We start from the raw sequence: 13123 nt of genomic DNA, 5'->3' as shown, positions 1-13123 counted from the left end.
CTGTTAATCCTATGTATAGCTTCCTTGGTATGTTTTTGTTTGAATGTTGTCTCCTGTGAGCTTCCTCAGGGAGGAGCCATTTTTTACCTCTTTTTTGGATGTCCAGCACTTAGCATAATACAAAGCTCATAATAAGCTCTCAAGACATGTCCACTGATCTATTTTTCATGTTTAGAGTGTTATCAAATCGGTTACAACTTGACATAGAAAATTTAGAAACTTCAGAAGCAGATTTAGAGATAATAGATAAATTAATGGATAAATAAAATATTGACAGCAAGTCTATTCAATGCTGGGCTGTACTGAGCACTTTATAATACTACCATCTCTTAAGATCCTCACAACAATCCTAAGAGGTAGGTTGTCACTTAACCATTGAGGAAACTGAGTCAGCAGAGGTAAAGTGACTTGGCCAGGGTCACCCAGCTAGGAAGAGTCTGAAGCCCAGATGTGAACTCAAATCTTTCTGACTTTAGGCCCTTGTGAACTCTTCCCTTCACCATCACTTCACTGCCACTAGATTAGGAGGGACCTTATCTGCAATTGGCAGATGAGTGCTGGGGGCCATCAGTCCAGGAGACAGAGTCACTCGTGGGAGCTGGGAGACCACAGAGTGTCCTTGGCGAGATGTGATTACCCACCCAACCCCCTTTTACATGACCTCTTTCATCAATTCCTCTCACCTATGAATTCACATGATTATTATTCCCCCTAGTCTCAAAAGAAATAATAAAAGAACAAAGCACAAGTGCCATAATTCTCCAAAACATCACCAAAAGAGCAGACCCTCAAACCCAATCCCAAAAATACTGTCATGGGTTAACTTTTACTTAGGGACATAATTCCCAGCAAACCTCATCTACAGGCCAAGCCCAAAACTTTTTGGAACCGATACACAGTACTGATTCTAAGAGGGAAGGGAAGGGTTTAAAAAACAAAGAATTCATGAGTCTTCCTCTGTTCAGCATTGATAGGCCTCTCGACCTCATTCCAACTTCCTTTTACACAATGTTTATTCATTACAATCATTCAGTTGTCCTTCTGATATTTCCCCTCATCTTCCTTCATCCTTGAACACTTTTGGTAGTTCTCATGGCTTGGATTCCCGAATCTCTGATCACTCCTCATTACGCACCTCCTTCAATTCCTTCCTAGCTCTGTTGCCCATGGATCATGGCCACTTTTCCCTCCTAGTTCTGTTGACCTTCTCTGCCTTTTCCCCATGAGTTCATGCTATGTTTGAGAGAACTCAAGGACATTCCGTTAAGGGCTATTGTCACTGTGGGGTATGTGCCTGGTTTTTCTCAGCTACAAGGGTCCCGTTCCCCTAGAAGAGGCCACAAAGGTAATTTGTGTTTTTCATTTCATCTCTTTCAGACTGGGAGTCCAGGTCTAAGAGCAAGAAGGAAACTCCAAAATAAGGCATTCCTGAGGAAGAAGGAAGCAAAAAGATTGGTCTTGCATTCTGCTTTGGAGAAGTAGAAATTGATGAAAACAAATTCTGTGGAGAAATCAGAGAAACCAGGAGTCACATTTGGGGCATTTCATCTTTACTCATTTCAGAAAAGTACCAACATGTATACTGGAGCGAAATTCTACAAGTGCCCCCAATGTAGGAAAGCTTTTAATAAAATCTCAAAACTCATTTTACATCAGAGAATTCATGTTGGAGAAAACCCTTGTGAATGCAATGTCTGTGGGAAAGGTTTCCATCATAGGTCAAAACTTAACATACATCGGAGGGCACATACTAGAAGAAATCCTTATCAATGCAATGACTGTGGGAAAATGTTTATTAATGACTCAAAACTTATTTTACATCAGAGGATTCATACTGGTGAGAAGCCTTTTAAATGTAATGATTGTGGGAAAGTCTTCAGTCATAGGTCAAAACTTATTATACACCAGAGAATTCATACTGGTGAGAAACCTTTTAAATGTCATGATTGTGGCAAGGCCTTTATTCGGAGTTCCCACCTCCTTCAACACCAGAGAATTCATACTGATGAGAAGCCATTTAAATGTGATGATTGTGGGAAGGCCTTTAATCAGAATTCCAACCTCCTTCAACACCAGAGAATTCATACTGGTGAGAAGCCATTTAAATGTGATGATTGTTGGAAGGCCTTTAATAGGAATTCCAACCTCCTTCAACATCAGAGAATTCATACTGGTGAGAAGCCATTTCAATGTAATGATTGTGGGAAGACCTTTAATCAGAATTCCAACCTCTCTGTTCACCAAAGAATTCATACTAGTGAGAGGCCATTTCAATGTAATGATTGTGGGAAGGCCTTTAATCGGAGTTCCCACCTCCTTCAACACCAGAGAATTCATACTGGTGAGAAGCCATTTCAATGTCATGATTGTGGGAAGGCCTTTAGTCAGAGTTCCTACCTCCTTCAACACCAGAGAATTCACACTGATGAGAAGCCATTTAAATGTGATAATTGTGGGAAGGCCTTTAATCAGAATTCCAACCTTTCTGTTCACCAAAGAATTCATACTAGTGAGAGGCCATTTCAATGTAATGATTGTGTGAAGGCCTTTAATCGGAGTTTGCACCTCCTTCAACACCAGAGAATTCATACTGGTGAGAAGCCATTTAAATGTAGTGATTGTGGGATGGCCTTTAATCAGAGTTCGACTCTCCTTACACACCAGAGAATTCATACTGGTGAGAAGCCATTTAAATGTAATGATTGTGGGAAGGTCTTTAATCAGAGTTCAAATTTAATTGTCCATCAGAGAATTCATACTGGAAAGCTTATTAAAAAATCATGAATGTGGTAAAGATTTCAATAAGAGAACAAACTTCCTGGTACATCAGAGAATTCACACTGGTGAGGAACCTTATAAATGTGAAGGCTGTGAGAAAGTCCTCAGTTTCCAGTCATATTTTCTTGACCATCAGAGGGCCCATATTGGTGAGAAACTTTAGTAATGTGATGAATATGCCAAAGGGCTCTGTAAGCATCTAGTACTCATTGAGCATCTGATCATGTTTGATATAAACCTTTTCCGTATGCTTCTTGTGAGAATGTTTTGGTACGAAATACAAAATTTTCTACATTAGAAAACTTGTGCTGGAAAAAAAACTTTCATTTGAAAAAAAAGTTTCATTTGGCTGTATGATAATCATGAAATGTGTTTCTGTTACGTAGCCCAATAATTAATTCAATTTTTTTTTCATTCTTTACCTCATTTTTGACACTCAGATAATACAAACCATTTATATTTATTATTTTTATAAATATATTTTCTCCCCTCATTTATTCCTAGTTTTATATAGGATTGATATTTATCTTTACATATTACAAACAAGGTAATGTTTTCTAGTTTGAATGTCACTTCATCTTGATATTAATATTCTAATTTCTGACGTATAATAAAATGTGATTTTTAGAATGATTGCTTATTTTAAAATTAGGGATTGTTTATCTTCAATGGTTTTTAAAACTCATAAGTGTTTTTGTTAATTGAGACATTCCACATGTCTTATTTTAATAAGAAATTCAAACTATTTCTAAAATTTTAGGAATTTCAGTTTATTTTCAATAATTTTCTTTTCATTTTTTTGTCAATTCCATCATTCATTTATTCATTTATAGCAAAAACATATAATGGGGACAGTAAATGGACAAGTTCAGTAGCAGGAATAAGGGAACATTGCTGAACAGAATATGTCCTCTGTTGGTATATCCATACAATATCTGCACATTAGGTGGATTGTCTGTAAAGGGCTGAGGAAGAAGAGATGAGTTTGGATCTGTACTACTAGGGGCAGATGCAGACTAGTAGTAAATGGGAAGCATTGGGTGTTTAAGGAAATGATAGATTTCCAGATAATGGTGGTAGATAATTTTGAGTGATGTTAAGATCAAGCATATAATCAACTTTATGGATGGCTAAGTCACCAAGACAATGTTAACTTGGATGTGGAGAGGCTAAAGAAATGGGGGGCCAGCCTATTAGAGGGGGTATCACCATGGATGCTTCAGACTCCTAGATGAGAAGGTGATTGAGTTGGAGGAAAAAATGATGTTGTCAGCACTGGAATCCAAGAGAAGGGAAAGAAGTCTCTCAGTTTTGATGGGTTTCCTCCCCTACTATATTGCAATTCTCTCCATTTGCTTTACAAGTTGCACTTGAATGGTTCCTGCTGTCCATGGATGAATACCAGTAGTGAGGAGGTGACAGTTTTGTAAAAAGTTTTCCAAATGATTTTAATTCCAGGTTTCCAAGCAGGCTTCACAGTGTCTTTTGGAGTGGGAGAACTTGGCAATATTCCAGAGAGATTTTTCCATTTTGTCCCAGAAGATGCATTTAGACAAATCGTGTAGGCTTCCTCATCTTACAAGGGCAGCCCTCATACACCTTACAGCTAATTTGGGGAGGAGGCAGAGAGCTTTTCCCAGTAGGGGCCCTACTCTCCCCACATTCTTTGTTGTCCCTATAATCCATGAAAGTGAAAGATTCATAAGACCTGGCAAGAGAAGATGGGAAGGGCGGATTTCCTCCATTGATGAAAACCATATAACATGAGAGCTGCCCACAGACGGTAGAAGTGGCTTGGTGGGATAGGGTAGAGGGAAATTGTTTCTTCACAGGTTAGTAACAGAGAAGTAACTGACCCCTCTTTGAGGATGTTGCACAGGGTCGGGAGAAGATAACTTCCAGCTCCAACTCTAGGATTCTCTGTGGTTCAGGATCTTTGGGCTAGATTCAGTCCTGGAGAATACAACTGTTTCTGTGCTTTGTGGCTGGCTGTGCATATCAATCCATTTCCTGTCCAAGAGTTTCATTTGAGGGTAGTCTAGCCCCTCTAGAGGCCAAAGGTTTCTCTCCCATCCATGGGAGGTGTTAAATTTATTTGTGCTTGTGACTGAAATATATTAATTAGGCCTTTGCCAGGGAATTAAATTCCAAATCCCAAGATGAATTACTAAAGTAAATGGAATTTATGATTTATTTATTTACAATTAGGGGAAGATTATATAGAGAGAGACAGAGTCAGAGAGACATCAGGATTGGGCTTATTCTGATATCAGTTAGAATTTCTAAGCCCCAGGGGGGTGGGGGATGGGGTCTCAAGATGATGGGCCTTTCTTAAGAGATTTAGATCTCTGCATCAGACTTTCACTCACCAAAGGAAAAGCAGTCTGAGGTCTGCTGCAGGAGTTCCTCCAGGGGTCCAGTTCCTCTAGTCCAACTCTGTGTTGGATAGAGGAGTCAGAGGATCCTCCATCCAACTCGAATCTTGAGTCAAAATATCTTCTTCTGGCCTCTGATCTTCTTAAAGATCTTTTTCTCCTGTCACGTCCAATCACAGCAGATGCTCCTCTCCAGGACTGCCCAGTCTTTAGTTCACACTGTCTTTAGTTATATTATCTATTTTTGGTTATTTTAACACCTTTTTTAAATTAGTTCACCTTTTGTAGTTACTTAACACCTTTTGTAGTTAAAATGGGTAGATCTACTTAAAATACTGAATCACCTCCTTTATGTAGATTAACATCTAAAAGTAGATTGTGAATTACAATTCAATCTTCCCAAGAAAGGAAGACCCAAGTGCCTTCATTGTTAGAATCAGGGGATGTAAAGGCGTAAATTTAGGGGTTTTGACTAATATATCATCCTTATGGTCACCAGAGATTCATTCAAATCCCAATAAAAATATTCAAGTCAGTTAGGGAATTTTTTATGTTGGTTTAAATGATAGTCCTCTTATGTGACTGCAAAGATAAATTTTAATAACAATGTTGGATTGGGGAAGTTATCAGGGAAGAAGATGGATTTCCCTAGATGAGGTTTGAGTCTCTCTCAGCTTTTGAGCTGAGGCCAGGTCTCACAGAGGGATGGAGGGTTTCTTTTATTCCTGTCTCTGCTATTCTGTGCTAGTTTTCTTAAATTCAAAGTCTTAGCAGTAGACAGCAAGAGGAAGAAAAGTTCTGATCTTCAGAGGTGGTTGGGCCTGTCTCTTCGGGCTGATGCCCCTAAATGCTGGTCTTACATTCCAAACTGTTTCCACTGAGTCCTTTTGTCTGATGAATATGATCACAGGAATCCAGGTAGAGCACACAGTTGGGAAATTTGTGAATAGAGGCACTTCTATCTAGAAACAGGAAGAGAGTGCTCCTCACAAGACCAACTTCCACTTCCAGTTGCCCCTCCCCCCACCACCTGTCATTCTTGTCAATATCTTGTCTCTAACATTCCAACTACTGTTTGTTCCACCTGACTGGCAGAATGTCCAAAACTTGCTTTAGTTTTCCTTTCCACTGTAATGGCCAGAGGCTAGGCTATCCCAGGGCTTGAGAAGAGCAGCCAAGTGGATGAAGATGAGAAGGAAGTTAGCTACAGAGCTGGAGAGGTCAGGAATGGGATGTAGGATGTTGGCAGAGGTCAGGAACTTGGTGAAGGGGTTAGAGGGCAACAGGATGCTAAGGAAAGAGATAGGGAATGGAGAGGAAGTAAGAGCAGGCAGGGGGTAGAGAGAAAAGGGAATATTAAGAAGGATAAAGCAGAGAGGGGAGAAGAGAGATTAATGAGAGTAGCTGGCATTGACATGGGACTTTAAGGCTGGCAAAAGGCTTTAGAGGAGCAGCCTCATTTGATACTCAAATGACCTCTTGCATTATTTATAATGAATTCAGAAAATAAAGAAACTGAGGCTCAGAAATGTCATGGCCTGACTAGAATCACACAGCTTCTCTTTTGGTCTCAGGTCTAGCCTCCCAATTTATGGGGAAACAAATCATTGGAGTAAAAGCCCATGTTCATATTGGAGATATTTTCTCCTCACTCAGATTAAAAATAACATTTCCTCACAAACATCAGGTGAAATATTTAGACTGAGTAACATCCACATTTACAGATATAGAAAAGCCAGGGAAGACATGGATTATTAGAAGGAGAAAGACTAAGTAATAGAAGTTCAAGGAATGGAGGAATAAAAATAAACTGTAATAGCAAAAAAAAAAGGGGGGGTGGACATAATGAAGGTGAGGCTCCAATTGACTAGTAGAAGATGTAAAAGATATAGAGTATGTGGATTACTGGAGAAGGAGCAGGACAGTTGAGGCAGGAGGCATACTCCTGTTTGTCAGTATATGAAGGAGGTTAGCTTACCATTACTAGAGAACTGCAAGGTTGTCTTAACACAAATCAGGCAGGTGATTTGATGACAAAAGGTCTATGGGAACAAACTAATGTCTGAAAGTCTGAGGCCCCCTCTCCAGGACTAGTAGACTGAGTAAAACTACACACCTAATGCTCCAAAGACTGAGGAACAGAGCTATTGACTACAATAAGTACCATCCACTTGTCTTCTCTCTTGCTTACTTGGATATGTGTTTCTTGGTACTTCTTTCTCTGCTGTCCATGATACTTCTTGTTCCAACAGGGAAATCACTTCTGCTTTGGACACCAGAAGCCTTGTTCATGAGTTTTTTAAAAAAGAAATGAAACGGAGTTGGAGAAAAGTATCAGTCTCACAATTTAATCCTAGCTAATCTTCATTAGGAGAAAGAAGGCATTATGGGAAAGCTCCAAGAGTGACAGATTTTTAAAATTTATTCTTATATTTCATTTTACAAAAAATTGGTAATTTACCAATAAGAAATTTCCAAATCATTCAAAGTTACAACATTCAAATTTTCTTCTTCCCTCCCCTTTCACAGAGCTGGCAGGCAAGCAAGCAATTCAATCTGGGTTATACACATATCATCACGTTTTCCTTTCCCAACGTAGGAAACACTCATGACCCTCTAATTGGGGTTTTTGTATATTGTTTAACTCTGGGAAGACCAAAGAAAAACCTGATCTTTGGTTTGGACTCTGAGTCTGTTAAGGTTCAGAGTCCTAACGTGATTCCTGTTGAGACTTAACCAGTAGACTGTGCTATTTTATAATTTGAAGGTGAAGTTGAGAAGTATAAGGATAATAGCAGTAGTTTTTGTTTAGATAATATAAATTTGGGTTAGTCAGATCAGAGAGGAGTAGTGTAGCCTGCAAAACACAGGAGAAGTGGTTCCTCCTGGAATCTGGGAGTTTATTTGGGTGGATTTAGAATCTCTTAGAATTAGAAGTCCTTTATTTATCCTTATATAGTTCAATAAACATTTTATGTTTATAATAAGAGTCTCTTTAGCATTCTTTAGAGATCCTTTAGAAGTCTTTAGAGAAGCAAATTGAAAATGGGGATAGACAAGAATCCAACTTCCCCTACCTGTCTTTAAGACATCTCTCTTTCTCCTTCCTGCAGTCAGTTTCAAAGAGTCTATCACCATGAGTGCTTGTCTCCAAGAAGGAATGAAAAACACTTCTTATCTGCAAAAGTCTTCTACGAATTCTGACTCTCAGGTGGGCAAAACATTGGCTTTTCAACACCAATTAGTAGAGCCCCATAAAGACAACCACAAGGACTCATGACAAGAAGGGCCCTCTGCCTCCAGAGAAGGAGCTGATGGAGTCTGGATGCAGACATCCTTTTTTCTTTGCTCAGATTCTCTTCCACTCAGTGATGAGTATGGGGAACAGTTTGACAGTATTGCTTCTGTACACTCCATATCACATTGCTTGCCCACTGTTACAGGGAAATTAGCAGGAATAAGAGATCCTGCAAGGCAGAAGAGCAAGGTTCCAGAACTCTAGAGAGTGACAGGCAGTTCCTTCTGAGAGGGACAGTTGAGCAGCCAGGAGTTGAGTTTCTGTCTAGTTCTTCTGGGAAGGATGTAGAGAGCTAGATATTCTCTCTCCTGTGGCTTTCCTGGTGATCCAGTCTGTTCTTGTGGGTCCCTGCTACTGCTGAGACTGATTTCCAACAGAGATGCTCAAGACTCCAGAGGACAACTGTCAGTGAGACCTTCCATTGAATCCTGGTCCTGCTACCTGCAATTCCTTCCCAGTTTTATATATTAACTAAGGGGGTTTCATTTCACTAGATGAAGCAAGTAGATTTGTAGGTAGTGAAGTATTAAATGGTGGAGGTAACCACTTGACTTGGGTTTTAGATAGATCATCCCAAATCCCTTCCTTCCCTTATCTGAAAATGAACTATTGTCTGAGTTAGATTTATATACATTATTTCAGTAGAGTTATTTCACCACTCCGAAAACGGAAAGGGGAAGAAGGGAGAGATGCTGTGATTCTTCCACACTCTGCCCTTCTCAGAAGGCATACTGGCTGCACTTTCCTGTCCTTTTCCTGGTCTCTCTCTTTCTCGTTGCTAGTCTCCCTAGCAGGCTAACTCTCACTCTCCAAGGCTACAATGGCCCTCAGATCCAATCACACATGGCAGCTGAAGTAGCCAGAAACAGACATGCTCCAATCAGTTTCTCCTCGAGCAGCAGGGATCCCCCACCAGCTCATCCACGCCACTCACAAGACTCCTGGCCAAGAGCAATTCTTTAGGGACACAAAAGACACAAGTGAGCAGGTGAAAAGTGGAACCAACGGATCACAGCCCCACCAAGCCAAACACCAAACCATTCCGGAGCACCGTAGGTGCCTTTCCAAAGAGTCAGCCCAGTATATTTCATTTCCAAAGAGATTGCAGGAACCAGAAACAGAATCAATTCGACACAAAAGCCAGGATGGATGTAAAAAGAACTTTGACAAGGCCTGAGGATACATCCCAATGTAAGAGAGCGCAAGTGCAGCCAGAGGAGAGATTGAAAGACCTGGAGAGATGGAAAGAAACAGCTTTAGCCAAGAGACACTCGAGGACTTTTCAACAACTCACTGCCAAGAAGGGTCTGAGCAGCAGTTAATCCCAGAACAACAATGATTTTAGAACACGATCACTCTGTGTTAAACCTGGTCTATGTTGAACCCTGTTGTTGTCCTCTGGTGTTGTCTTATCTGGTGTGCACAAACAAAAAAACCAGGATTGAGCCTAAGAGAACTCTGATCAGAATAAGTAGAGCCCCAAACAAGACAGTTGTTTGAGGTTATGGATTATATATGAATCAAATCAGAATACTAATACGAACAGGTTTTTATCTCAACTGTAATGTATAAGATTTCTGAAAAAAGGGTTTATGGAAATCACACCACTGGGATATTTTTACTTAAAATCATGAAGTGAAAGATGATTAAATACCCCCCCAAATGAATTCATATTCATACTGAGTATTTAATCATTGATAAGAACAATGTAAATGCTGCTACGAGGCATTTTCATGACTGTAAAAACAAAAGGGGGACAGTAAATCTAATATAGGCAATGGACTTGATTATTGATTAAAAATGATTTCAGATACTCTGCTTACTGTGCTCACAAAGTATCCTCAGTTTATATCAGTGAAGTGAAACTCATAAATGAACATCATTTCAGGGCCAGGCACAAGGATGCTAAAGAGACTCTGGTTATCAAAAATAAAATATATGTTGAAATATATAAGAATAAAAGGATTTCTAACTCTAAGGGATTCCAACTCCACCCAAATGAAACACCCTGGTTCCACAAAGATCTGCTTCTCCTGTGTTTCACAGACTATATTAATCCTCCCTGATCTGACTAACCCAAATTTATACTATCTAAATAAAAACTACCACTATTGTCCTGATAAATCTTATCTTTGCCTTCAAATTATAAAAAAGCAAAGGATAGCTGGTTGAGTCTCAACAAGAATCAAGTCAGGACTCTGAGCCTTAGCAGACTCAGAGTCCAAACCAAAGACTAGATTTTTCTTTGGTCTTCTCAGAGTTAAACAATCTATAAAGACAGTAATTGATAGTCAATAGTACTGCACTCAGTCAAAGGTCATCATTAAGTCCTGAGTCCCCCCTCACTCTGGAAAGCAAAGAACTCATTGTAATACCAAGACTGAAAGTACCACACTTGCCTTTCTCCAAGTTACACAGAAGAGATTAGCAATCACAGTTTCTCAGCTTGCTTACCTCTATAATAGCAACCCTGGTAATGCTCATGTGTGGAGTCATTTTCATAAACATTATCCTGTGGGAGAGTAGCACATCCAGCCTCCCAGGAATGTTGTTGTGCTTAGGATTTTTCTCTCTATAAAAGTCTTTCTTTTAGTCACAATAAAGGAAGTCATAGCCCCAGTCATGGTGCCAGGATTATTTCCCCTGGTCCTTCTCAAAAGGCATGCTGGCTTCACCTTTCTGGTCCTTCTCCTTATCTCACTCTTTCTCTCTAGCTGCTAGTTTTCCTAGCTGGCTCACTCTCACTCTCTATGGCTACAACAGCCCTCAGATCCAATCACTCATCACCAGTCTCCCACACATGACCCCCATAGAGAGGGGAAAACAATTTGACTCAAAAAAATGTTAAAGGAGGTTAAAAATCATTTTTACATTTAATTAAGGGAAAAAATAAAATGTGATTTTTAAAAATATACCAGGCTGGGCCCAAAATCTGCTCCTTAAGTAAAGAAATCAAAACCTTCTCAAGATCTATGCCATCTCCCCAGGGAAGTAAATAAGCCCTAAATTAAGGGAAAATTCCACCACCTGGAGGTGATCAAGATGGGGCAGGGCAGAGCTGAGGCCTGGAATAAAGGCAGAACTCCCAGAGCTTCAGAACCTTGGGAGGAAAGAGGCCAGATAAGGAAGTGAGAGGTACCAGGCCTACACTTTCTGATGGAGACTTCCTCAGGCAGCCCTCAGCCTTGATGAGTCTTTTTAGGTGGCAGCTCTTGTTCTGGTCCCACTGAACTGAACCTGAGGTTACTCTATTGAGCTTCAGGGCCTTCTGGGGTCTGTTCCTGCTGTGGGTGAGTCTGCCCCATTTTCTCCTCCTCCTCCTCAAGTCCTCCTTGCTTCAGTCCCTCACCCCAAGCTCTCAGAGGGGTCTCCTCCTGCCTTAATGAGGACCAATGACCTAGAACAAGGTAGCTGAGGGTCACCCCTGATTGCAGAGGAAAGGAGGCCCTGGATTCCTCAGGGGCCTTAGTTCCCCAATGAAACCCTTATCTATGAATCTCTGGTAGGTGCTACTCCCAGTTCTAGGTGATGAGGAATCAAAGGCCAAAGGCAAATAGAACCTTTCCTTTAGGAGTTTCCCATTTACCCTAAGGCAAACAGATAAGAATGTAGGGAATGGGAAGGGACCTCAATACTAAGAAAGGCCTGGGGAACCAGGAGATATTCCCTTCGGTATCCTGTTAATCCTATGTATAGCTTCCTTGGTATGTTTTTGTTTGAATGTTGTCTTCTGTGAGCTTCCTCAGGGAGGAGCCATTTTTTACCTCTTTCTTGGATGTCCAACACTTAGCATAATACAAAGCTCATAATAAGCTCTCAAGACATGTCCACTGATCTATTTTTCATATCTAGAGTGTTATCAAATCGGTTACAACCTAACATAGAAAATTTAGAAACTTCAGAAGCAGATTTAGAGATAATAGATAAATTAATGGATAAATAAAATATCGACAGCAAGTCTATTCTATGCTGGGCTGTACTGAGCACTTTATAATACTACCATCTCTTAAGATCCTCACAACAATCCTAAGAGGTAGGTTGTCACTTTACCAGTGAGGAAACTGAGTCAGCAGAGGTAAAGTGACTTGGCCAGGGTCACCCAGCTAGGAAGAGTCTGAAGCCCAGATTTGAAGTCAAATCTTTCTGACTTTGGACCCTTGTGAACTCTTCCCTTCACCATCACTTCACTGCCACTAGATTAGGAGAACCTTATCTGCAATTAGCAGGGGAAATAAGAGAAGTCAGTGATTGACCCAGTGTCTACTAAGTAGTTAGTCTAATAGTTGAAGCCAGATTTCCTGACTCCTAAACTAGGGTTCTCTTTAGGCCACAGTGCTGCTTCCTATGACTGATGGTGGAGTCTGACTTGACTCTCCTATCCCAATCAGACCATGCCATTCTCCTACTCAAGAAATGCCAGTGACTCCCATTTGCTCTGGAATTCATGGGTCCAACTATGTGACCCTGAGCAAGTCACCTAATCACCACTGTCTAGTCTTTCCTGCTCTTTTCCTTTGGAACCGATACACAGTACTGATTCTGAGAGGGAAGGGAAGGGTTTAAAAAACAAAGAATTCATGAGTCTTCCTTTGTTCAGCATTGATAGGCCTCTCTACATCATTCCAACTTCCTTTTACACAGTGTTTATTCATTACAATCATTCAGTTCTCCA

At 40.4% G+C, this 13123-nt stretch overlaps 1 protein-coding gene across 1 annotated transcript; it reads left to right on the top strand.

The window, feature by feature from the left end:
- Window positions 1-1674: 1674 nt before the first annotated feature.
- LOC130458910 (zinc finger protein ZFP2-like) lies at window positions 1675-2867 on the top strand. Its single transcript, XM_056825930.1, has one exon. The coding sequence runs from the start codon at window positions 1789-1791 to the stop codon at window positions 2782-2784; it is 996 nt and encodes a 331-aa protein (XP_056681908.1). The 5' UTR covers window positions 1675-1788; the 3' UTR covers window positions 2785-2867.
- Window positions 2868-13123: the final 10256 nt, after the last annotated feature.

Source organism: Monodelphis domestica, chromosome 4, assembly GCF_027887165.1.
Source record: "Monodelphis domestica isolate mMonDom1 chromosome 4, mMonDom1.pri, whole genome shotgun sequence".
Classification (NCBI taxonomy): domain Eukaryota; kingdom Metazoa; phylum Chordata; class Mammalia; order Didelphimorphia; family Didelphidae; genus Monodelphis; species Monodelphis domestica.
This window is presented reverse-complemented; position numbering and strand designations above follow the sequence as displayed.

Excerpts from the sequence above, each read along its gene's own strand:
- LOC130458910 (XM_056825930.1), top strand. The coding sequence starts at position 1,789 with ATGTTTATTAATGACTCAAAACTTATTTTACATCAGAGGATTCATACT.